Raw genomic sequence first — 26,426 nt, forward strand, 5'->3', positions numbered from 1 at the left:
GGGCATGAGTGCTTTTAAAGCTCTACAAGTGGTTCTGGTGGACAGTTCTGGGTGCAGATCACTGTCCTAGATAATATCACCTGTTAAGAGTGAAAGTATCCACACACTTAGTAGATGCCTGTTGTGACTAATCATAGTCATGTATAAAAGAAAATACAGAAGTGATTCCATATGCAAGCTTTGTCGTTAGAGGAAAATTATGCTGAGCTATTAAGCCAATTTATAATTAGTTCAGGTTAGAAGTGTTAATTTGGGTTCCTGGAAAAGAACTTAATATATACTTGAAAGATGACCAAAATTACTTTGCTTGAGATTGAAAACACCTTAGTTGTTGGTCATGAGCTATGAATTTCTGACGGCACTGAAGAAACTAAATCTGTTTTCAAATGTTAGCTACTCTTTGCTTTTCTTTACAGTTGTTAAAGTTAAATTTTATAACCAGTTGAAACAAGTTACCTTGCAGATATGTAGTTTTGGTGAAATAATTAACATTTTATTGTGGTTTTCTGTTTAGCTGACAAGCTATCTACCGATGATCTGAACTCCCTGGTTGCTCATGCACATCGTCGCATCGACCAGCTAAACAGAGAGCTCGCAGAACAGAAAGCCACGGAGAAGCAGCACATTGCGTTAGCCTTGGAGAAACAGAAGCGGGAAGAAAAGCGGGCCTTTGACTCTGCAGTGGCAAAAGCATTGGAACACCACAGGAGTGAGATACAGGCTGAACAGGACAGAAAGGTAGAAGAAACACTTCGATTGCCTAATATTTTTTTAAAATATATTTTTATTGATTTCAGAGAGGAAGGGAGAGGGAGAGAGAGAAACATCAGTGATGAGAGAGAATCATTGATTGGCTGCCTCCTGCACGCCCCCCGTGGGAGATTTACCCCACAACTGGGGCACGTGCCCTTGACTGGAATCGAACCCGGCACCCCACTCTGGTGCTCTATCCACTGAGCCAAACCATCTAGGGCAGGGGTGGGCAAACTTTTTGACTGGAGGGCCACAATGGGTTCTCAAACAGGACCGGAGGGCCGGAACAAAAGCATGGATGGAGTGTTTGTGTGAACTAATATAAATTCAAAGTAAACATCATTACATAAAAGGGTACGGTCTTTTTTTTTTTTTTAGTTTTATTCATTTCAACCGGCCCGGATCCAGCCCGCGGGCCGTAGTTTGCCCACGGCTGATCTAGGGTGTGATTGCCTAGCATTTAAAGTGAATCTAACTCGATTATCTCTCTCTTGAGATAATAGCAGCAGTCACTGACTAAAATGCTAGATGTAAGTCATGCCAACCCACCTCTTGAGTGGAGCTTGGTCCTTGTTGTAGTCGGGACTTCCAGGGAAACAGTAGCTGCCAGAGTGCCTTTGTGTGGAGCAGGAGCAGAAGTGGATTAACGAGCTGCTGGCACTGGGGTTATCTAGCTTACCCTTTCCCAGGCAGCCTCTGCCCCTGAAAGCAGTGCTGGGAGAATCTCTGTTAGGTTCTGAGTATATCTTTCTCTGCCAGTATTTTTAAGTAGTTGGTGGTTAAGAGTGGGTGGACTTGCTCTTTAGTTTTCTGTCTGGGCACATCATGTGTTAAATAGGTGTCTAGAGGCTGATTTGGGAACTTGACTACTCATCCTGCCTTTGTGTCCTTTCAGCTGCACAGCTGACTACTCCCTCCTCCTCGAAACTTCCTTCCCTCCTCCACCAGAACCACATTCTTCTGGCCTTGCTCCCACCTTGTTGGCCACTGCTTGGCCTCCTTTGCTCAGCCTCTCAGATATTGGCATGCATTGGCATTGGTTCTGAAACCTGCCCATCTAACCTGTCCCCAGGTTAACTTGACTAGTCCTGTGGCTTTGAAGTATAAGCGTTACCTGTCACCTGAGACATATATGTTGCTAGCTCCGGTATTTGCCTTGTCTTCTGGTTGCCTGATAGCAGCCCACTTGTTGTCTCCCACTGGATTCTGTCATTTCAACCTCAGCATATTCACGAGTTTCTTGATTTTCTCCAGTTGGTCTCCCAGCTCCTCCCTCAGCTTGCGTCTCTCTAAATGAACCTACACCTGCCCAGTTGCTCAAGCAAGAAATCACGCTTAGTCGTCCCTCCATCAACTGCACATCCAGTCCATCGACTGATCCTACCAGATCTCCATCCAAGTCAATCCCAGATCTGTTCACTTTCTCGTTCTTAATTCCTACCACTTTCTGTGTCTGTTTACACAGGCTGGTAGTCCTTAGAAAACATTCTGATCGGACACCAGGCTGCTGAAAGCCCTGCACTGACTGCCTGTGATTTAGTGTGAAATCCAGACTCTTAACCTGTATCAGCAGGCCTCTTGAACTTACTCCTGTTTGCTGTGAGCCACGCTTCCCTACTTCCCTTACTTCCCAGGAGCCCGTTTTCTTTTTGGTGAGGGGTACCCTGACTACATGTTTTTCCCTGGGGTCTTTGCTCTGCCTGGTATCTTGTTCGAGTTCCTCTCTTTAAATCTTTCTTCCAAGTTTGTGTGTCACCTCAGCAAGGCCATACCTAACCCTTCAATCTAAAGTAGAGCCTCTATATTTCTCTTTCATACTGCCCTATTTTCTTAAAAACAAGTATCACAGTTTAAGATATTCATTTAGTTTATTGTCTGATTGCCTGAATACCACTGCATCTAAGCATATCGTAGGCACTGCCTGCACAGGGCGCCCTCTCCATAAATATTTATGCACTAACTAAATGGATTCACTTATTAATTATATTGTTTCTGAGAATAAGCCAGTTAATGAATTGTAGGTAATCAGCATTAAATAACTTGTAATATGACACAGGGCTAATTGTTAGACAGGTCTTTTCATAGTTTGGTTTGATTTGGCCCACATTGAATCTAAAGTAATAGAAAATAAGCACTTTCAGAGCAGTTTTCTTTGTTTAAAAGCATGTTCAGCAACTGCCAGATATTTTCTTACCAGTTTTTCACAGTGGGCATTATTATTCACAGATGAGAAAGTGAAGACTTGAGAAGATACATCATTTCGCTAGGGTCACACACATGGTTGTAGTGAGGCTGTGTTTGATCCCAAGTCTCTGTAGTGACTTTTTCCCTATGATCTGGGATTTGTTCATTCTCAAGGTGGGGGTGTGATTCGGGAAATGACAGTTTGCTTTGTATAGGAGGCAGCCTGGTGATATGGAAGAAACACAAACTTGGAGCCAGAGAAACTACTGTTTGAAATTAGATTTCTGCCACAACTGTGTGACCTTGTTTGAGGTGCCTTTCAACGTTCAGCTTTCTGACTCAGAGAAGAGGTAGAAGTAAAGATGTGTAGGCTTGTGTGGCACATCACAGGGGACCAGGACATGGAGGCTCTGTCACCGTGATGACTAGTCTTCTCTTCTCCTAAGAGCATAAGTGGAGAACTGGGGACTAATCATTAGTTTGGTTTCGCAGGTAGAGGAAGTCAGAGATGCCATGGAGAATGAAATGAGAACCCAGCTCCGCCGACAGACTGCTGCCCACACTGATCACTTACAAGATGTGCTCAAGGTGCAGGAACAGGAACTGAAACAAGAATTTGAACAGGTGAGGACCTCTTGTAAAACATTGACTCCCCTTCCCCATGCCGTTCATAGCGATCTCTCCTTTATTTACCTATGTATGTATATATTTTAAATATAATTTTATTGATTTCAGAAAGGAAGGGAGAAGGGGGAGAGAGAGAAACATCAATGATGAGTGAGAACATTGATTGGCTGCCCCCTACATGCCCCCTACCGGGGATCGAGCCTGCAACCCAGGCATGTGCCCTGACAGGGAATTGAACTGTGACCTCCTGGTTCATAGGCTGACACTCAACCACTGACCCACACCGGCTGGACCATTTATATATTTTTAATCCTCACCTGAGGATATGTTTATTGATTTGAGAGAGGAAGGAGGGGTTGAGAGAGAAACATCAGTCGGTTGCCTCCTGATAGGATCGAACCTGCAGCCTTTTGGTGTATGGCACAACACGACAACCAACTGAGCCACCCGGCTGGGGCTCTCCTTTCCTTTCAACGTGCTTTGAATGGCATTCCCTCTGGGGATATGGAAGATGGGGAGGATTGCTAATGGTACCTAGCCTTGGAGTGGGGCTTTTGTATATTGCACGACTGCTCCTTTTTACATAAAGGTGTACCTTTATGTTATTAATCACATGTGTTTTATATCTGTCCTGTCATTTGGAACCTTCAAAGCTTTAAGGAGGGTTAGTACATGTGGCTTTATGAATGCAGATACTAGTACTTGACAATGAATCCATTCAGCCAGTGCCTAAATATTTATGAGTGCCAGCCCCGTGCCAGGCAGTGCCTGCTATATGCTAGGATGCAGTGGTGCTCAAGGCAGACCATCAGGCAGAACCAGTCGTCAGACAAAAGGGACATCTGGTTGTGATACTTGTTTTTAGAAAGTAAGTAGGACCCTGGGGGAATTGACCCTGCTTCATCCCCATAAACCCCTGTGATTGTGTGGCAGTTCCTAGATTTTTATATTTTAGGAAACCTCCCAGAAAGGTTAAATTTGGAAATCACTAGGATACCTTTAATCATAATTAGTTTCTACTCCACAAGTCCTTTATAATATAGAGGATATTGAATACAATTTATTATATTTGTGTGGCAGTACAATTACTTTCTATTTTCTCATTTTCATAGCCTCTTTCTTCTAGTCTGCCTCCTCTAATGTTGGCTTCCACTAGTAAATTTGTATAAAGTTCAAATACATAATGTAGGCGTTTTCATGACAACTATGTTGATACTTGAAAAGCTCTCTTTGCTTTTGGAGATAAGCAGTTGCTGGAAGACTTTAGTGTCCCAGTGAGTGACATGCACTGACCCTAACCTAACCCAATGCTTCTGCACGCTGTTTGTTTTACTTAGGACCTGTCGGAAAAACTTGCCGAACAAGAATTAGAGTTCCGTCGGCTCAGTCAGGAGCAAGTTGACAACTTTACTCTGGATATAAACACTGCCTATGCCAGACTGAGAGGAATCGAACAGGCCGTTCAGAGTGAGTCCTTGGGCCTCTTAGATCGTTATGAGGATAGTGGAATGTGTGTATCAACATGAGGGCATACAGATGAATTCACTGTAATAAACTTTATTCATTTGTTAGAAAATAAGCCCGATTTGGTAAATTTGGAACATAGAGTAAACTGAGAGGAAATTTAAAAGAATCTAAAAATTAAACCTAAGTAAGTTGACAGACATGAGCTCACCATTTACGAGGCAGTTCACCCAACAGGCTTTGGTTATGTCACGTGTCCTGATGGAGAAAAAGGTCAGTGTGGTCACGTGCTTGTCTCTAGGCTGTGCTGACTGCCTCCAGCCCTGTTAGTGTCTCTGGTCGTGGTGATGTGCTGCTTCCACCCACCAAATGGACAGTGGTTATGCTGAGGCCTCCACATACCACATTGAAAAGGAAATCTTCACAATGAAGATGTTGGTAAAACGGGTTTCTTTGGGGTGTTATGGAAGTTTTTTGTCAGAAGAATAGTCCATTAAGTATATTTGAAGTCTTCCATCCCTTTTTGGGAGGTTTTTGGTGGCCTTAGCATAAGTCTTAGCCTAATTTAAATGTTTCCTTCTCACACATTTTTACAGATAAACATCTGAATTAGATGTCAGCACTGTCCTGGATGTCACAGAAAGGAGACCAGGTTGTGCTTGTGCACGTATATCTCAGTTTTCTCCAGGGCCAGTCCTCACCAAGTTGTCGTGGCTTGTTGCCTCCCCTGAAGAGGCCAGCCAGGAAGGAACACTCAGAAATAAGTGGTGGGTGGGTTGGAGGAGGCTCTGTGCCCCCTCGTCCCATGTGTGGATTCAGCTTATTGAAGGCACATCATTTCTCTGGATGTATGAAGAGGATGTTAGTCGAGTGGAAAGAAAAATGTTTTTCTTTGCCTTTGTTTTCTTTATAGGTCATGCAGCTGCCGAAGAGGAGGCCAGAAAAGCCCACCAACTCTGGCTGTCGGTGGAGGCGCTCAAGTACAGCATGAAGACGGCGTCTGCAGAACTGCCCACGGTCCCGCTGGGTAGTGCTGTCGAGGCCATCAAAGCCACCTGTTCTGATAGTGAATTTGCCCAAGCTTTAACCGCAGCGATCCCTCCCGAGTCCCTGACCCGTGGGGTGTACAGTGAAGAGACCCTTAGAGCCCGTTTCTATGCTGTCCAAAAGCTGGCCCGGAGGGTAGCAATGATTGACGAAACCAGAAATAGCTTATACCAATACTTCCTCTCCTACTTGCAGTCCCTGCTCCTATTCCCGCCTCAGCAACTGAAGCCGCCTGTGGAGCTCTCCCCTGAGGATATAAACACTTTTAAGTTACTGTCATACGCCTCCTATTGCATTGAGCATGGTGACCTGGAGCTGGCGGCGAAGTTTGTCAATCAACTGAAAGGGGAGTCCAGACGAGTGGCGCAGGACTGGCTGAAGGAAGCCCGGATGACTCTAGAGACTAAACAGATAGTGGACATCCTGACAGCATACGCCAGCGCTGTAGGAATAGGAACCACTCGAGTGCAGCAGGAGTAAGGCCGAGAAGTTTTGTCAGAGGAAGTCAACAGTAATACATGGAGGGTTAGCAGCAGGGGCCCAGAATTGTCTAGAAAGGGGCAGTTACAAATGCTGTTCTAATGTTAACACCTGTGGCATTTATAGTATTTCCACTTGCTATCATGTCAGTGAACTCCAGGAGTACTTTCTTTGCAACTTGTGCAACATTTTCTGTTTTTCAGGTTTTACTGATCAGGCTGTGAGCCAATCAAAATGATGTTTGTGATCCCTATTATTATTGATTTTGCCCCTGGAGCAAACTGAATAAAACAGATGAAAACTGGTAGCTTATCTCTTTTCAAAAAGTATCATTTCTAGCCTGTGTATATAGAAATTTCTTTGGGAAGCAGCAACAGCAGAGGTAGGAAGTCCTGTGCACTCTCCGAAATGCAAGGGTTCTTGGCGGTAAACTCATTCCTGCTGGTCAAACCCAAGTGATGTAAAAGCCAAAATGCCAAATATATTTAGAGGTAGATCGTTCTAGTGATTAAAAGGCACTAGAAATTTAGGGTGCCCCCCTAAAATGTATGCATGTTTAATAGCTGATAATTTTGAAAATGAACCATATGTTAATAAACACTTTATAATTGTTCAAACTGTATACATTTTGGGGGGACATCCTGTAGTACATATCCCAGACTTTTTGATTGGTATCACAGGAAAGTTGTATATTATTTTGGGACCCAACACACACAGTGTACCACTTAGTATTTGGCTGAGAGGCATTTGTAAGTGCCTAAGAACCAAGGGGAAAGGGGCTGAGTCAGCAGAAGCTTCCAGGTAGCCAGATTCTTGGAGTTGCAAAGCAAGATCAAAAGGCTAATCTGCCCAATCTGTCCTTCCACTCATTTGCTTTAATGTGTCAAGGAGCTAATGACACAATGCACATGAATGCATAAGCAGCTTACTGAAACCCCCACCCCCTTGTCCCTCAATCAGATGTCTTAAACTGACATTCTAGGAGAAAACACGAACCAATGCTTATGTTTCTGAGGACAGGAATGGCTCCTGCCTAGTGAGGATGGTGGAAGGGATCAGACAGGAATACAGTGCAGTGCCCATGAATAGCAGTCCTGGAGGGTAAGCATGAGTTGCTCACCTGCAAGAACTCCAGGGGTGGCCTCAGTGCATCTGGGAGCCAGGTGAGCAAAGCAGCCTGAAGGAGAGAATCCCTTGTGAAGGTAAGCACACTTCTTCAAGCCTCAAGTTCATGTCAGCTTCCACATTTCAAAGTTATGATGGTAAGAGACAGGTGCTAGAAGTAGTGGCGAGCCTAACTTGATTACAGCAACACAATCATGTCAAGACATTTCTATCCACTTGTCAGGACAAGCCCATTCATTCATTCATTCACTTACTTCAGAGAGAAACATCAATGATGAAATGGACTGAGCCCACAACCCAGGCATGTGCCCTTGACCAGAATCGAACGTGGGATCCTTTGGTCTGCAGGCTGACGCTCCATTCACCGAGCCAAACTGGCTAGGGCAGGACAAACGCTTTTAGACATTGTGATTACAGCACAGCTTAAGGTGCCCGCAGACAAAACGAGGACAAGAGAGAAAGGGGGAGATGGAACACTTGTGCCAGCCCCGTCCTGGGGAAGACTGGCAAAGGCTTATATAACAACTAGAGGCCCGGGGCACAAAAATTTGTGCACTCGGGGGGGAGGGGGGTCCCTCAGCCCAGCCTGTTCCCTCTCGCAGTCTGGGACCCCTCGGGAGATAACAACCTGCTGGCTTAGGCCAGCTCCCGGGTGGCAGAGGGCAGGCCCAATCCCTAGGTGCAGCCCACGGTTGGGCTCAGAGCAGGGCCGATTGGGGAGTTGGGGCGCCACCCTGTCATGCACAGAGCAGGGCAGATTGGGAGGTTGTGATGTCACCCTCAGTCACACTCAGGGTAGGGCCGATTGGGGGGTTGGGGCACCGCCCTGTCACACTCAGGGCAGGGCCGATGGGGAGGTTATGGCTCTATGCCATCACACATAGAGCAGGGATCGTGGCGGGGGGGGGGGGGGGGGAGGAGGTTGGGGCGCTGCACCCTGTCACACACACAGCAGGGCCGATCGGGGTTGGGGCACTGTAGCCTGTCACACACAGAGCTGCTGGGCAATCGGGGTTGCGGAGCTCCCCCCTATCAGGCATAGAGCAGGGCTGATCAGGGGGTTGGGGCGCCTTCCCCTGTCATGAACAGAGCAGGGCAGATATGGAGGTTGTGGCCCCGCCCCGTCACACAGAGCCACAGGGCGATCAGGGGGTTTGGGTGCTGCCCCCTGTCACGCTGATCCCGGTGCTGGGAGGCATATTACCCTTTTACTATATAGGATAGAGGCCTGGTGCACGGGTGGGGGCCGGCTGGTTTGCCCTGAAGGGTGTCCTGGATCAGGATGGGGGTCCCCACTGGGGTGCCTGGCCAGTCTGGGTGAGGGGCTGAGGGCTGTTTTCAGGCTGGCGGGTGACGGAAGCTCCCAGCCGCTCCTTTTTTTCTTTTTATTCTGGGCCAGCTTTAGCTCTGAGGCTCCAGCTCTTAGACCTCCGCTGCTGAAAGCAGGTATCTGGTTTGTTTTGGTTCTATAATCGAAACAATGTATAACTCCAGCTCTGAGATCCCGGGCTCGCTGAAAGCAGGTTTCTGGGGTTTTGTTTAGCTTCTATATTTGTTACAATGTTTCAAACTGCAGGCTCAGAGGCCGGCAAGGCAGGCGGGGAACGTTGGTTTCCTCGTCACTGAAGGAAGCAAGCCTCATGTTAGTTTCAAGCTGCCTGGCTGCCTGCCGCCATCTTGGCTGGCAGTTAATTTGCATATCGCCCTGATTAGCCAAGCCAATGGGAAGGGTAGTGGTCGTACGCTAATTACCATGTTTCTCTTTTATTAGATAGGATAGGATGATGGAAACACATACACATTGGTTATTTATTTACAGCCTTCATTTTCCCAGTTGTGCAGCCTAAACTCTTGCCATTGTCATTTAATCGATTCTAAGATGTACAGTTCCCCTCACATAAATATCCCTGAAATTGGGATATTATTAACGTAGTAGCAAAAGTGATGTAATTGTAGGCAGACCTCCTTTAGACACCTCTAAGATAAGGAAATACCAGCGTCACAGCATCAGCTGACAGAAGCTCAAGTTCAGAACAGGCAAATAAACCACACCAATGAAGCAGTGTGAGGTCGGCAGGCAGGCCCCACAGGGGTGCAGAGATGCTGCGATCAGGAGCTAGGCACCTCACAATGTGGATCCAAAGAACTGAAAATGGTAGCGCTGCTGCTGCTTCTGTTTAAACCATAACCTTGAATGGACGCTTTGCTATCAAATGAGGACTATAACCTTCAAATAGGTTAGTGTTGTAGCAACTGTATTTCAAAGTTCACCAAACCTATATTCTGGTTTATTTCATATCCTGGTAAAATGTTGACATCCCATGCTAGGCCACAGCTTCTTGACTGGCCCACTTTTATTTGCCTCCACTGATGTCACTGTCGCTGTCACTGCTGCTGTCACTATCGCTGTCACAGGCAGGCAGGTGTCCCAGGGCTTCCCTGTAAGGAAATAAACGAGTTACACTGCAGCTCAGTCTTGGGGCCGGGAATTCTGCTGCTTCACGAAACGGTATTAGCAAAGGAAAAGGGTCCTACAGCCAAATCTCCAGGTCCCCCTAACCCGTACAACACTGAAACTATTGTTAAATCGCTTGCTGACACTTTGCAAAGAAAGGAAACCAAGAGGGTAGAGAGCTATACACATGTGAACGGTAGGCTCCATTCCGATAATTTTCCCTCATGGGAACAACACAGTAGCCACTTACTTTTGCTCCTGGCTGAGTGCAAAGTCAGCCATCACTCTCTGGGTGAGGTCCTCACAAACAGGCAAGCTGAAGGCACTCGCCAGCTGCACTATCTCAATGGCCTGGGCAGGGCTGTTGGATGCTTTCGCACTGTCCATAAACTCATTCAGCAGCTCGCTTCTGCAAAGCAAAGGCAGGATGTCAACATTCCTCAACTGAAGCCTAACCACCCCACTCACAGCTGTATGTGCAGAATCTAGCATCTTAGAAAGTACAATCATAAAATCCTCAGCTAGAGCTTTGGAGGCAGAGTTGCATGAAGTCTCATGCTAAAAGGCCAAAGAGAAAACGAACAGGCTCACTGTGCCCTTCCTAGGGGTCTGGTCAGTGTAGCCCCAGTGCTGTGACTACTGATCACCGGCAATAAACCCGCGCCTGCCTGGAGGGTGAGAGCGACTGTCCATTTGCTTGCCTATCAGCAGAGCGCCCAACTGCTGCGGCTGAGGTCCAGCTGAGGTACGTGAAGAAATGCCCATCATCCCACGGGAAGAGTTCAGCCCATTTAAAGACGTACCCAGGCAGGCAGGCAGGCCTGTTACCTTCAACTTACCGAGGGATCTTATTATGCTTCCTGAACAGCCCCAGCATTTTCCTGTTGGAGAGAAGGGAAAGGCCATGAAGGCTGAGGGACTGAAGGCAGTCCTGCGATGAGCTGTCCTCCCACCTGCAGGGGAAGCTCTGCAGGCGCACATCTGTGAGCTCCATGGCTCCGGCCCTGTCTGTTCACATTCAGGTGCTTCCAAGGCCTCCTTCCAAACCTCATGTGTGTACCTGACAAGTTTCACAGTCAGTCTGAATGTTGCTGGAGAGAACTGCTGGGGTGTGTCTCTAGGCAGCTAGAAGACAGGGTGCACTAGCATGTGACCTCTTTCCTCTCTTGCCATCCAGTAAGAGTCCATGTATTATAAAGTGACGTATGAAGAGCAGGCTCAGATCGAGGCATGTCTCATGTACGTGCTCGCCACCGCACTGCCACATGCAGGACGGAGGAGAAACACGTACACTCAGCTCCCATAACTCAGCTGAGGTCCGTACCCCTGCGCCAATCATCACAGCCTGATTCATAGCAAGTGTCTCAACCTGCCTGAGGGCACAGATTTGAGTGTCAGTGTCTGGCCAACAGCATCGCAGGTCATGTGTGTGATCCGCGGTCCTAAGACCGTGGAGGCAGCAGGCCTTCCCCGGGTTTTCCTGGAGATGGTGAACAGCCATCTGAACTGACAACTGAGTGTTCACATTAAGTTCCTTCCATGTGCTGAAGCAGTGCACACAGTATGCCCCTCACCAACTCTCAGAACTAACATTCACATCCAAACAGGATGACCCCTACATAGGATTCTTCTGCTGACTCCTCCGCAGAAGGTCTCCAAGCACAAACACTGACATTAGTGTGGCACAGAGCAAAGGCGGGCTCTGGTCAAGGCATGTTTAATACATTCGGGTAAACACCACTGTCCTGAAATCCCAGTCCATTTTAAGCTGGGTGGTGGGCGAGCACCCACAAGCCAAATACTTGAATAAACCAAATGCCCAAAACACTTTCAAAAATACAATCCATTCGTCACTTTACGGAAGTGGACAGACAAGTGACTTACTTGCCCAGACAGAAAGGTCATAATGGAAAGAAAATTAGCCCCCTGTCCTCTCTTTATCACATAGAGTGAGAAGTCTCCTTCCAAAACTTTGCTTTTCAGTTTTTCTGCAAGTTCCCATAGAAAACCCATTTGACTCCTGATAAATGATACATCATACAGCCACATCTGAGACTCTCCTGACCAGGGTCAATGTCCTCTGAGATGCAAGTGCAGTGCTGCTGGCTGACACGCGTGGGACTGGACTCACCAGGCGTCCTGGGTCCTGCCGGCCCGGAGGAAGAGGACAGCTGTGCAGTTGAGAGCGTTGGCTGGCCATTGCGGGGCCATCTGCCTGGCATCCTGACTTTCGAAAGTAGACTTGATGTCCGCGGCACAGTCAGCGAACGCCTCCTGTAGCTGGAAGGCTGCACAGTCAGAACTGCTAACTGGTTTGATGAGAACTAAGTTCAAGAGACTCCACAGGACCAAGAAGAGTGCCTGAGCAATGAGCAATGCACCAGCCATTTGAACCCATCACATCCGTAGCACACAAGTAACATGGAAAAATAAAGCCTTCGTTCTAGACATTCATTCATTTTCATGCCAGCTGCTACTGCCCAGAAAGGAAGAAGCCACTTTCACGTTGCTGGCTCTGGACGACAGGAATGAGTGGCTTATAGAAATGGTGTGTAATTCACAGCTGGGTGCGGACGGCGGGATGCGTCAGATGGAGCCAGGGAAGGCACCCCTCCAGGCCCTCAGTGTCAGAGGACAGACTGTTAGCACATCCAATGCTGACATGACACGGGCACACACCTACCTCTGCTGGCTGCGGATCCCTGGCCATCAGCATCAGAATCTCCTCTTTCAGGTCGCTGCGGAAAGTGTGACCATATTCTTTACTATCTTGAAACAAAAAAGGAACGCAGTGGGAAGTGATCACCATCATGTACAGCCAGTCCTCTCCGGCGGACCTTTACCTACTGTCAGCCGTCACCCCTACTTTCAGTGGGTAAATTTAAGCTGCTGACATGATCTATTCCAGGTTTATTTCAGGAAAGAAATGCAGAAAACTAGCAGCTGGTCTGTGTTAACAATGGATAAAGAGCAGCGAAAGCCAGCTGCTCCCGGCATAGTGTTACCATAGCAGGCACACTACACCTGAGCTGCACCAGCTCTAAATGGAAAGATCCTGTTTTACTGCATTTCAGAATTGCCAGTGACCTTTTAGAAGCATTAGTGCAGGTTTATGAAGTAGGAGGGCAGGGCTATAGCCTCAATGTCTCAGACATGGAAACTTGAGGCAGATAAAAAACTTACTTTATGATCAGCATCATCTTCAGCCAGTTCATACACAACCCGCTCCCTGCTCCCACAACCCCCTCTCTCCCACACACGGAGTCTGGGCTGTTTCCTAGAAACTTGAGTATCACTGTCTGCCTAGCAAGCGACCCAGTGATGAAAAGACAGTAGCAAGGGACAGCCCCTGGGGTTTGAAACCTGCACTTGCTTTTAGGGTGCGCTACATAATTAGCATGGATTCTAATCTTCCCTTTGTCGTACCACACAACAGGCACATAAAGCCTAGCCTTTTCCTGTCGCTAGGAACTAATTTAGGCCATTTAAAATATATTTTCACTCATGCAATTTGATATGCGACATAAGCAAGTGATCTTGAAATAAAACAACTAATATGTTCAATTTAGTCCAAAATGGAAGTTTCCATCCCTAACAATCTTAACATGTTTGTTAATCAAAGTGCAGGACAAGGACGTGCGACAGGTCTGGACACACAGCTGAACGGACCTTTCCAAACCTGAGGAACCATGTCCAGCCTGTTGGCCACATCCAGTGCTTGGAGCAGATCCATCAGTGTCTGGGAATGGGGGAAGAAGACCTGGTGAGGAGAAATACACATACATTCAAAAAATATGAATCAGCAAAGATGACAAAAAAGACATAAAATGACGCATGATAAGAAATCATCTTACGGAGGGTACCAGGTCCTTATACCATTGCAAGGTGACATCAATTTGTTCCATGAGACACAGCAAATTGAAGAACTTGGAACTGCAATGAAGGAGAAAGTATGTTTAGTCTAAAACTCCTAACAAGAGTGGAATGATTAAATTCCAGCATAGTTGTATGAGAATGTGTGACACAGAATTTACAAACAATTGACAAATTACAAAAAACTTCAAGTAACATGGGCCCACGCTAAACCAGGAGGTGCTGACGGTGCTGTCTGGCCTTCCCAATGAGTACCTCTTACCCCCACTGGCCCTTTACGACAGCCTCCTCTCATACTCTGAGGCCCATAGGGAGCAGACAGAATCGTATTCACTTTAAAGATTCAGTGTGAAGAGTGGATTTGGGCATACAGAAGACAATCATCACACACCTAGCAACAAGCTAATTCCTTAAGTTCTTGTTTTTATCTGTCTAGAAGAAAATCCATTTAAGAACTCTTATTGTGCCCTGGCCGGGTGGCTCAGTTAGTTGGAGCGTTATCCCATACACCAAAAGGCTGTGGGTTCGATTCCCAGTTGGGGCCCTACGGCAGACAACTGATCGATGTTTCTTTCAGATCAATGTTTTCCTCCCTCTCTCAAATCAATAAAAATATCCTCTGGTGAGGTTGACAGAAAAAAAAGACTGATGAAATCTTTAGGGACCTTCACTGCTATAAGTTAAAAAATATAAACTAGGAGGGCATACGGGATAAAGAATGTGTTTAATGTTACAAAGGAACTCAGTGCAGCAAACCAGCTTTACCACTGTTTAAACTTCCCAGTGCTCCACCAACATGTACTGTTGAGAAGGGCCGTGCTGCCTGAAATCAGAGATGTACAGGGAGGGCCACCACCAGCCTTCCACTCGCAGGTTCACCTAAAGGTTGCACGAAGGTGCTCCATCAATGCCAAAGGATGCAGATCAACACACTTACTAATAGAAGTTTCGCCGATGATCGGGTCCAATGAATTTCCGGTTGTCTCCAGTGTTTAAAAGGCCATGTACTTGGTAAGCAAGTTCTAGATCTTTGAGAAAGGAGCACTGAAAATTTGTAGGTAATAAGCATCACTCTTAGAGATTGTTAGCAGCCAAACATCTGCTCATTATATATAAAAAAAGTATAGTTACTCGTGGGAACATTTATGCTGATTCAACATATTACTGGTTGACACCAAATGAGATAAAAGAAATTGGGGGAAGGGGATCCCTAAACCAACCCCCAAGTTCTATAAAATTTAAAGCAAAATGATTTTGACCTAGTAACTGTATCTTTAGAAATCAATCCTATGAAAACACTAGGTCCCATGAGCGACAGATGGGGTGCTCAGTCAGCAACACTGTACAAGCAAAAACCCATGAAATGACTGTAAACCCAGCACAGGAGAGTTAAGTAAACTGGTCCTTCCCTCCTATGAACAAACACAGCACCATGGAAATGTGCCCGTGTGTGCTCTCTGCATACGGGGGAAAACCTGGAAGGACACACTAAACTGTGAAGCAATGCTCCTCAGGGAACAGGACATGCTACTGATTCTGAAGCTGCCTGAACTTTTTCCTGTATTAGCAGGATAAAATGGAAAAATGATTTAATAACAACCAGCATCAACGTAAGATGTTACCACAGGCAAATAAGAAATACTCTAAAACCTTATCTGAATGAAGGTATGAAAAAAGACAAAAACTAAGAATACAATAAACAAAGGGTAGAGATATAATGTGATTTAGTACAGATTTTAGAAAAAGAAGAGCCAAAGACATCAACAGGCCTAGCAGGTGTGGCTTAACAGTAGAGCGTTGACCCATGAACCAGGAGGTCATGGTTCAATTCTAGTCAAGGGCACATGTCTGGGTTGTGGGCTCGAGCCCCAGTAGGGGGCATACAGGAGGCAGCTGGTTAATGATTCTCGCTTATTATTGATGTTTCTATTCCTTTTTCCCTCCCCATTCCTCTCTGAAATGAATAAAAACATTTTTTTTAAATAGACATCAAGTCAGGAAGCAAAAAAATCAGGTAGAGGCCTCCCCCACCCACGCCAATCACAGATGAATTTAGGGAATGGATTAAAAGAAAAAGTTAAACAACAGTTAAACAACAAATGGTACTTACAACTTTCATGGCTGACTGAAAAAACATATCTGAAAATCAAAATTCAGAAGAGCCTTGGTTACGCTAGATAAAATATATTTTCAAGTCATTCATAAAAATCGTGGCAACAATACCAGCAATGTATAAGATAAACCCGAAGGAATAAAAACACAAGTGGGGAGGGAGCACACAGCGAAGTGTACACACATTGTGGCTTTCTCTGAACAACCACCCAAACATGACTGAGCTCAATGAAACCCCGTCCCACCAAAAGGCCTCTGATCCCACAGTCAGAAAACAAGCTCTTGGACATACCATCATCCGGGTCCTGTGGCGAGAACTTCTTCCCCACGATTTCGTTCATGATGTCATAGATCACGAGGGAGGAGCCTTTCGGAGGGTTTTCTGCAGAACAAGAAAGCAAATGGGTTTTTAACATGAGTCTACTTCCTGCACCATCAGCCAAGCGCAGGACACTGAGCACCAGGTTGGCCGGGGCACCTGCTGCTACAGGAACAAAAGTGCCCACAGAGTGGAACGTCCATCAGGCCTGGGACAGTCACAGGTCTTTGTCCATGTGCTCCTGATGGAGACATTTCCCTTCTGTCGGTCTCCACTTCAATGAACAATCACAGCTTAATGTTCACTGAGGTGGAGACAGATGGACACACACACACCCTCACCAAGAGCACATACTTAGAAAACAAACATGGCTTTTGCGAGTCATCGTTTTGTGTTCCTTTTAGATATAATCAGGCTGACAAGTCCAAGAAAAAGAAAACTACAATGAATGGATGTGGGCAGATCTTTAAAATCACACGACCTGAGTATTAATAGGTCAGAAAATACTACAGGTGCAATATTCCAATATATCACACTCTAACCACATTTCCTTCCTTACCTTATTCACATGCAAGTGATCACAGTTTTAATGACAGCACAGATGTATTTTTTAAATTCCCTCAAGCATGTTTCCATTTACTAGCAAGCTAAGTACTTTACACATTAGGTGATAATATATTTTATTATTTCTTCATTATTTTAAGCTTTCTCCTGTGGGTCAATTCCTAGAAACTGTTACTGCAGGCAGCCAATTTACATACATAAGACACACGGGGGGAAAAAGAAGACAACCTGACACCCCGCCTTCAACCTACCCCAAGGTCATGGGTGTTGCTTAGGAAGCATCAGTACCACTGACCTTGGTGAGCAACTGGACCAGGGAATGTGTGATGGTACTGAGGAAGGGAGAGGCTCTAGGGTCAGTCCACTACACTGTCACCAAGGTTGAGTGAAATTTTAGAAGATACCTATTTCCAATATAAAGTCAGTTACCCGTTCCCTCCACCCTAAAATATATCAAACTTCTTTATAGGTGAGGATGCAGATTTTGTTAAATTACCCCTCTAGCCCTAGCTGGTTTGGCTCAGTGGATAGAGTGTCAGCCTGGGGACTGAAGGGTCCTAGGTTCAATTCCAGTCAAGGGCACAGATCCGGGTTGTGGGCTTGATCCCCAGTAGGGGGTGTGCAGGAGGCAGCCAATCAAAGATTCTCATCATTGATGTTTCCATCTCTCTCTCCCTTCCTCTCTGAAATCTAGAATAAAAATATATTCTAAAAAAATTAGCCCTCCAAAATACAGACAATGAAGTTCTTCTGTTTTTATATATAAAATCTATTGCAGGAGACGACTAGAATGATAACTTCTGAACCCAGGTTCTTTCTCAAGTTGGGGCAAATGAATAAGAACCAACAGACGTAGTGCTTACTATGTGCCCCCAAGCCTGGGAATAGACAATGAGCACAATTTATTTAGTCATTACACCTGATGGTATCACAAAAGGAAGGTATCCAGGGCCTTTAGACAGAGCTGGTAAATGCTGGAGGTGAAATTTCAACTCAGGTGTGCCTTGCTCCAAAGTCCATTCAACAGGCCACAGCTCCCAACAGGGACTGGCTGACCTAAAAGTAGGTGGCATGCCCTAACCGGTTTGGCTTAGTGGATAGAGCATCGGCCTGTGGACTGAAGGGTCTCAGGTTCAATTCCAGTCAAGGGTATGTACCTTGGTTATGGGCACACCCCCCGCTGATCGATGTTTCTCGCTATCCCTCTCCCTTCCTCTCTGTAAAAAATCAATAAAATATATTTTAAAAAAATTAAAAAAAAAGATTGACCTTTGTCAAGGAAGCTATCACCCATCATGACCCGCTTTAAGACAGACTTTTAAATAAATAAATAAATAAATAAATATAAAAGTAGGTGGCAAATGGAGCCTCAGGAGTCTCCCACAAAAGACTTCAAAATATGATCAAGGTTACTGTGGGCAGCACAGTCCCACAACTTCCTGCAAGGATGGAAATGGTCTGCATCTGTATCACTGGACAAACTAGTCAGCAGTCACACGTGGCTACTGAGCACTAATGCTCAGCAACAATGGAATGTTAAATCTGATTTAATTTTAATTAAATAGCCACATGTAGTAGTGGCTATTACACTGGAGAGCAAGAGATACTCCCAACTAAAGTACCTTCTGATCATTTCTAATTGTACACCAGCACTGTGAGCACATTTACTGACCCCTTCCTTTTACATTTCATCCCAAAGAAGGATACTACCTTCAAGAATTTTAGTTCAGACTGTAGATTAATATGTGAATTTTCTATTCTTAATTCACATGCATGAAGAAAGTCTTCAACAATTAACCACATAAACTTAAGTATGCTGGATCAATTTTCTACATAAATTAATGTAACATAATGTCATACATACCATGTTGATAAAACAGCTGAATAATATAGTGATATGTTGCAAGTGAGGGTTCTCCAATTTCAGGTGCATAGAAAAAAAAAAAAGAAATATGTCAACCAACTACAGCTATCCAAAATATAGCTTACTGAGGTATAATGAACTAAAAACACATTGATGTTGGTATTTAAATAAAAGATGATACATTTCTATTCCTTTGAACAAAGACATTTCCCAGCAAATCTGATTAAGGAAAAGGTGGAGAGGTATCATAAAGATTGATCACTTTTAAAGAGCCCAGACACCTATTACTAAATGTTCTACCCAATGTGCTTGTGTATTATGATCCTTCACTTAAGAACACTAAAGCAGCCCGCTGGTGTGGCTCAGTGGTTGAGCATCGACCTAAGAACCAGGAGGTCACAGTTCGATATCTGGTCAGGGCACATGCCCAGGTTGTGAGCTCAATCCCCAGCGGGCATGCAGGAGGCAGCCGATCAATGATTCTCTTTCATCATTGATGTTTCTACCTCTCACTCCCTCTCCCTTCCTCTCTGAAATCAATAAAAAATAAATAATAAGAAAAAAAGAACACTAAAGCATACCAATGTGAATGGACTCCCAAAACAACCTTCAATAAAGTAATTGCAGAAAGTTATACAGCACGTTAGCACACAGGTTCAAACACCTACTCGTGCTAGAAAATGTCCTGGAATTTAAAACTCGCTAACTGTAAGCGAACATTTCTCCCCTAAAAAAGTACCTGAAATACTAAAAGAATGCTGTAGTCTGCTATAAGGAACATGGAGACAATACGGGCACTCCCGACATGTCAATGCATACTACCTGCGCCAGGTGGATAGGGAAATCCCTACATGTTATTAAATGGAAAAAAGAACAGTTTCCTTTTTGCTTGTGTGAACCTGAAGCTTCTTGTCAGCACTATCTTGGTCACTAGGACGCATCCTCACCTATTCCGATGGCTTTCATTTCACGTAAGGTCTGCAAGGCTGGCGATTTTCCAAATGCATAAAATCTTCGAAGACATTTCAGAATGGTATTAAAAGTCTGTAGATTTGGTTTCACCTTCTGTGCAACCATTTGTTTCAACAGCTCCTAGTTGAATTAAAAGCAAGTATTTTTTTTAAGCCTGGTAGATAACTTGTCCAATAAAGAAATATTATATACTAAAAAAGAACTTGGCTCTCTGACTATATCTAAAGCAGGTTACTATATCCCTAATTTAAGAATTACCTATCAGTGAGTAGGAACAGTGTCAGTCACCCCACCTCCACCTGATCAAGGTGTCCAACTGTCTTTAGCCCTCTGCCCAGGAAATCTGAGACTCAAGCAAAAAAGTAGACTAAAAATTGGACTGTGCATTTTTCCTTTTGTAAGTGAGTTGTATGGTATAAAACATGTTTCTACTCAATCCAGCAATTTCACTTTTATTAAACTTGATAATAATTTTTCAGATAATATACGTTATTACTGTAATAAAAAACCTATTACAGGAAATAAATGACTAAAGGAACCTGGTCTTCCTGAATTCTAGCTGTATGCGCTGGACAAAGTAACTTCCCTCTCACTGTCAGACACAGGTGACAGGTAGCAGGGTTGCCAGAAGGCGTGAACAAGGAGCCACCCCCTGAGAGTCCAGTGACAACTGCCATGAAGATGCTCAATGAATGCTGTCTCCATCCCACGTATTTGTAGATATTTCAGGCCTATGTACAGACACAAGGGTTCCTCCTTACCAACATATTATTCCACTTCTCATCAAATTTCTCATTCATCACTGCTGTTGCTTCAATCAATGAATTGAAGGTGTTTACATCAGCTGTAAAAGAAAAAAAAAAATTGGGGGTGAAGATTAACCCTAAATCACTCAATTTAAGGCAAACTGATCATGCATGGGTGGCTCCTGGTTCATTATGACGTGTCCACAAAAGTAGAAAACTACTCTTTCCTGGCTTTCTACTCCTGTTTCAAGCATCAATATCACAGGAAAAGATTAAAAATGACATAACGGATCAAGACCCAAAGATTTTACAGATTCTTGAGAGAAGCAAAGGAGAGGAGAATTTGCCAAACACTGACCATGGAGTCTGTTGTTTAATAATTCGGCATACAAGTTTAGTGCCTGCACAGGAGCTCGGTGCTGGAAGAGGGAAAAAAAAATTAAGCTTCATCAAATGCATTCATTCAAGAAATATTTGCAAGTCTCCTGGCCTGAGGTTTGGGAACACAGCAGCGAACAACACAGACGAGGCTCTAGATCTCATAAAGCTCATGCTAGTGCAGTGGCTCTTGGCAAGGGGCAATCTCTTTCCCAGGTCACATCCCAGCACTGCAGATGTTCTGGGCTGTCACTAGTGAGGCGAGGCGAGGATGTACCCTGGCGTGCAGTGGAGGCCAGGGAGCAACAAAGCACCCTATGACAAAGCACTGGACAGGCCCCACACCTGACAGTCTGGCCCAGTTGTCTATAGTTCTGAGACTGAGGAACCGATTGAGTGGAAATTAAGATAAAAATATAAACACAGCCTTGGCTGGCATGTTCAGTAGTTAGAGCATCAGACTGCACACGGCAGGGTCATGGGTTCAATTCCAAGTCAAGGGCACGTACCTGGGTTGTGGATTTGTTTCCAGCCCCTAATCTGGGAGGGAGCGTGTGGGAGGCAGCCGATCCATCTGTCTCTCTCACATCAATGTTTCTCTCTCTCTTCCCCTCCCTCCCTTCCTCCTTTCTACTCTATCTGAAAAGCAATGGAAGAAATATCCTCAGGTGATGATGAACAAAAAATAAACAAATAAAACAAATATTACCTTCACCATTCCTCGAATCATTGTGCAGTAGGAATGTGCATTTTTCTCTGGCATTAAGGCGAAGATTCTCTCAGCATTGTTTTTTGCTCTAGGTATAAGAGAGTGAGTGTGAAACAAGGGAGAAAGGAAAAGCAAACATCTACCACAATCTATTGAGAGTTTACAATGTTCCAGACACTGTGCAAGCACTTTACGCATATAATTTCAAATAATTCTTGTCACCCAGAGAGAGAGAAATGGTTTTCATCATTTTGAAAATGAGAAAAACTGAGGCTCAAAGACCTTAAGTTGTCCAAGGTTTTGCAGTTAAATGGCAGAACCAGGACTGAAAAGGAATGTTTGTGAATAAGTAATATACAGTCATGTGCTGCATGACATTTTGGTTAGCAACAGACCACATATATGAGAGTCATCTTAAAAGATTATAACAGAGCTGAAAACATCCTATCACCTAGAGATATCCTAGCATGTGCACTACTCCTGTGTTTGAGGTGGTGCTGGAGTGAACAAGCTACCACGCTCGCTGCTAGTGGGGTCAGCACATGCAATCACAGGAGGGGCTGCACCATTGAGGCTCGTGTGAGAAAGTCACCCTATCGTCCACACAAGGATGAAATCATCTAATTGTAAGTGTTTCCCACTGTCAAGTGGCATATGACTGTATACTCAAGGTAAAAGGCAACCTGTAAGGGGGCCACAGTGAATGTTCCCCGTCATCCTTCATTAGATACAATTTCCCCGAGGCAACCACAAACAAGCAGTTTTTCCTGAACCCTTTCAGTCATTTTATTGTACATGTACATGTCATGTTCTACCCACTGTATCGACTCTCCTTTCTTTTTTTTTTTTTTTAAATATATTTTTATTGATTTTTTACAGAGAGGAAGGGAGAGAGATAGTTAGAAACATCGATGAGAGAGAACATCGATCAGCTGCCTCCTGCACATCTCCCACTGGGGATGTGCCCGCAACCCAGGTACATGCCCTTGACCGGAATAGAACCTGGGACCCTTCAGTCCGCAGGCCTACGCTCCATCCACTGAGCCAAACCGGTTTCGGCGACTCTCCTTTCTTAAAAATATAAAAATAAAAAAGGTACCATATTATACAAACTAAGCTGTACCTCAATTCTCCCTCTTACAATATGTCTTAGAAATCACAAAGAACCAGAAGTTGAGCCAGAATGGCATTCCAAACTCTTTACTATATAAAATTATTAAAATCTACTGAAGAAATTTAATCAGTGATTCTACTTATCACTTCAAAGGAGATTTTAGACATTAATGGTAGCTTTCCTTCTCTAGACATTCACATAAAATACCGTTCTTTTATTTAAACACTTCTTTTTTTTAAAGAATTTTTTATTGATATTTAGAGAGAGGGGCAGGGAGGGGAAGAGAGAAGCATCGATGTGAGAGAACCTTGATAGGCTGCCTCCTGCAAACCCCCTACCGGGGTTCGAGCCTGCAATCTTGGTATGTGCCCTGCCCAGAAATTGAACCGGCAACCCTTTGATGCACAGGATGAGGTTCCAACCAATTGAGCCACACCGGCCATGGCTATTTAGACACTTCTATTCAGTTAATTTAAACTCTCAAATGTTAGTTAAATGTTATTCACCTTTTGTTTGGAAGTACTAAACTACATTCTGGTATATGTGTGTTCTTATGCACACAAAATACCTTATCTTTCAGAACTGAGGTCTACGTTGTAAGGTACAACCAACAACTGATGAACTACCAAAGGAACCATACGCGGAGCAAGTTACATGAGTTAAGTGGGGGGAAAACCGAGTGTGGACATGGTGCTTTTGGTTAGAGGTAAAGATCTTATGAAAATAGATTCACACACACGTGAATGCCACTTGGGACATTTATATTGCCCACTAAGAGGAAACTATATGCTAGAACATTAAAGGATTGTACCTTCTTCAGGGGTGATGGAAACATGCCTCAAAGAAAACTGTAAGATAAAATTCCACTGATGTGCAACATACCTCCAAGTAACTCCAAACTGATGGCCAGCCCTTTTCTTAGATTTCTCGGTATTTTCCTCTGTGGCCTCTTCCTGAAATGAACAATCATCGACAAAAATAAATCAAAAGATGACAACCAAAAGCATTCTCCTCGTTAGACTACCCAAAATCAGGAAGGCAAAGGAAACCAGAAAACAAAGGAAATACCGATCCAGCAGAAGGTGAGGAAGAAACCCAGTAAATGTTTATTAAGAAATGTGAATTTATTAAGCATAAATCAGCCCATTTACAGATGAAAAGTAAAGCTGGCCTTTAACACAAGGGACAGCACCCCATGATTGCCCCGCAGAGGGAGGCCCAGGCCATTGGCTGGCGGGGTGATCAATCGGGGGGTTGGGGGAGGGGTGTTCCGTGATTGCTCCAAAGAGGGAGGCCCAGGCCACCAACTGGTGGGCTGCGATGGGTGGGCGGGACTTCGGGGCCTACCTCTTTGGGGCGATCCATTCACAGGGCTCCCGGACTGCAAGAGGGTGCAGGCTGGGCTGAGGGACCCCCCGCAACCCAGAGTGCACAAATTTCGTGCACCCAGCCTCTAGTTCTGTACATAAATAATCCACATTTAGTGGATAAAAATTGGAAAAGACACCCCAAAACACTCATGGGTCCCATCATCCCAAAACACTTAATTTGATTTTTCCTTATGCATATGAGAACTTTTTAATAAAAATGGAATATGCATTGTTATCTAGTCTACTTTCCCACTTATGCTCTGTACCCCCAGCACAGCATGCCCACTCCTGTAGGATTTTTTGAGGGGGCTGTGAGCAGGGGGTCTTTCCCTGTCTGCCACATATCACACCGTCACTGTAAGTGATAATATAAGGGTTTGCAAACATTTTTGGTCAAAGCTTTGCCTGCATGTGGTAGGCAAGGTCAAAATATTTTGAAAGGAAGGGTAAAAATAATTGTTTAAATCTCTCCCTTCCTCCACATCACTTTTTATTAAAGCTACTGTACCTCACCACAGTTCAGAACAAATCTCTAGTATCCTAACACATAACACAAGAACCACCTTATACTGAGGAGTTACTACCAAAAGAAACTTAGAAAATTATTGCCAAAAGCCATTACCAACTCTTCTGACTTTTCCTTTTGTTGAAAATTATAATAAGCAGAGGGCTCTTGGTCACCATAGTAACACAGTAAATCCAAGAGACTATTAGTTGTTTCCAAAGATACAGTAGTTCCTGTGGGCAGAAGAGAAAAAGGTAAAGAAATCTTGAAACATCAAAGAACTAAAGCCCATTAGATTAAAAATTTGCACTTTTTCTACAAGCTGTGGCTTTCTTGGCCATATTTTAGTATCATCCTCCACGTTAACAATGGATACACTTCACATCAACTCGAACACCTGGGATTATTCAGACAAGGACATAATTCCTACTAATCATATGGTTTGACTAAAAGATCAAGATACAAGATGAAATTGGACCCTGTACTCACTTGTTTTATGTATTCACATCCCCAGAGAAACTATCTCATGGTTTTTAACTACCATTTTCCAACGGAACACTCTAAATTGTTGCCACTTGGTTTGGAACCATTCATTTGGATCCAGGCCCTCACTGGATATTTGCCCAGAAATACTAGCATTAATTCTCTACCTGTGCTACATCACAAGTGCACAAAACTAACAAAGCTGCAACTCTCGCTCACCTATAATTTTAAAATGAAGCTAAAGCAGAACTTGAAATATTATTTACTAAACTATCTACACTAATAAAAGAGAAAAATGGTAATTGGCGTACAACGATACCCTTTTCATTGGCTAATCAGGGCTATATGCAAATTAACTGCCAACTAAGATTGGCAGTTAACTGCCAACAAGATGGCGGTTAATTTGCATATGTAGGCACAATGCAGGGAGGCGAAAGGGAAAGCAGGAAGAAGCCCCCTGCCACTGACAGTGATCGGAAACCCAGGGGGGAGCTAAGAGCTGGGGGGCAGGGCAAAGGCGGCCCTGGGGCCGCCTTTGCCCTGCCCCCCACCCATGATCGGAGAATCAGGTGCCTTTGCCGCCCTGGCCAGTGATAGCAGGAAGTAGGGGTGGAGCCAGCGATGGGAGCTGGGCACGGTGGAAGCTGGCAGTCCCGGGAGCTAGGGGTCCCTTGCCTGGGCCTAAAGCGGAGCCCACGATCGCGGGGCCGCTGCAGCTGCGGGTCCCCGCTGCCCGGGCCGGACACCTAGGCCAGAGGCGTTAGGCCTGGGCAGGGGCGGAACCTGCAACCGCGGGAAGCTGGGGGTCCCCTGCCCAGGCCTGACACCTCTGCCGAAGGCCTCAGGCCTGGTCAAGGGGCCGATCCGGTGATTGGTGATCGGAGGGTGATGAGGGTCAACTCCTCTGGCCGAGGCATCAGGCCTGGGCGGGGGGCGGAGCCGGGGATTGGGGGGATATGATGGTCCCCTTGCCCAGACCTGAAGCCTGGGTCAGAGACGTCAGGCTTGGGCGGGGGGTGGAGCAAGCGATCAGAGGGAGATGAGGGTTCCCTGCCCAGGCATGATTCCTGGGCCAGAGGCCTCAGGCCTGGGCGGGGGCCAGAGCCAGTGATCGGGGGGAGATGGGGGTCCCCTGTCCAAGCCTGAAACCTCTGGCGGAGGCGTCAGGCCTGGGCAAGGGGCCAATCAGGCGATCGGAGGGTGATGGGGGGCTACGCCTGAGGGCTCCCAGTATGAGAGAGGGGGCAGGCTGGGCTGAGGGACACTCCCCCCCCCCAGTGCA

The 26,426-nt window shown here is 45.2% G+C and overlaps 2 protein-coding genes and 1 non-coding gene across 23 annotated transcripts in view; 1 reads left to right on the forward strand and 2 right to left on the reverse strand.

Moving 5' to 3' along the window:
- The window catches only part of IMMT (inner membrane mitochondrial protein), a 54,169-nt gene extending 47,302 nt beyond the window's left edge, over positions 1–6,867 (forward strand). For 12 of the 14 annotated variants that reach the window (XM_059659235.1, XM_059659236.1, XM_059659238.1 and 9 more), the window contains 4 exons: positions 515–738; positions 3,430–3,561; positions 4,902–5,031; positions 5,942–6,867. In XM_059659235.1, the coding sequence (XP_059515218.1) occupies positions 515–738; positions 3,430–3,561; positions 4,902–5,031; positions 5,942–6,555 (1,100 nt within the window). In that variant the 3' untranslated portion in view covers positions 6,556–6,867. Of the gene's footprint in view, positions 1–514; positions 739–3,429; positions 3,562–4,901; positions 5,032–5,941 lie in introns of those variants that run through there. The other 2 variants (XM_059659247.1, XM_059659249.1) reach the window with 1 other exon arrangement.
- A 2,604-nt stretch (positions 6,868–9,471) lies between these two features.
- PTCD3 (pentatricopeptide repeat domain 3) overlaps positions 9,472–26,426 on the reverse strand; it is a 32,538-nt gene continuing 15,583 nt past the window's right edge. For 2 of the 8 annotated variants that reach the window (XM_059659251.1, XM_059659259.1), the window contains 17 exons: positions 24,779–24,894; positions 23,669–23,739; positions 21,673–21,760; positions 20,944–21,004; positions 20,601–20,683; positions 19,815–19,959; positions 18,868–18,927; positions 16,413–16,502; positions 16,119–16,147; positions 14,946–15,052; positions 13,990–14,068; positions 13,805–13,895; positions 12,819–12,904; positions 12,267–12,415; positions 10,975–11,016; positions 10,386–10,544; positions 9,472–10,119 (listed from right to left, as the gene is read on the reverse strand). In XM_059659251.1, the coding sequence (XP_059515234.1) occupies positions 10,035–10,119; positions 10,386–10,544; positions 10,975–11,016; positions 12,267–12,415; positions 12,819–12,904; positions 13,805–13,895; positions 13,990–14,068; positions 14,946–15,052; positions 16,119–16,147; positions 16,413–16,502; positions 18,868–18,927; positions 19,815–19,959; positions 20,601–20,683; positions 20,944–21,004; positions 21,673–21,760; positions 23,669–23,739; positions 24,779–24,894 (1,541 nt within the window). In that variant the 3' untranslated portion in view covers positions 9,472–10,034. Of the gene's footprint in view, positions 10,120–10,385; positions 10,545–10,974; positions 11,017–12,266; positions 12,445–12,818; positions 12,905–13,804; positions 13,896–13,989; positions 14,069–14,945; positions 15,053–16,118; positions 16,148–16,412; positions 16,503–18,867; positions 18,928–19,814; positions 19,960–20,600; positions 20,684–20,943; positions 21,005–21,672; positions 21,761–23,668; positions 23,740–24,778; positions 24,895–26,426 lie in introns of those variants that run through there. The other 6 variants (XM_059659252.1, XM_059659254.1, XM_059659253.1 and 3 more) reach the window with 6 other exon arrangements.
- Positions 11,349–11,483, reverse strand: LOC132214114 (small nucleolar RNA SNORD94). Its single transcript, XR_009448207.1, has one exon. It is a non-coding gene; the product is annotated as a small nucleolar RNA SNORD94 (small nucleolar RNA).

The sequence above is a fragment of the Myotis daubentonii genome, chromosome 12, assembly GCF_963259705.1.
Source record: "Myotis daubentonii chromosome 12, mMyoDau2.1, whole genome shotgun sequence".
NCBI lineage: Eukaryota > Metazoa > Chordata > Mammalia > Chiroptera > Vespertilionidae > Myotis > Myotis daubentonii.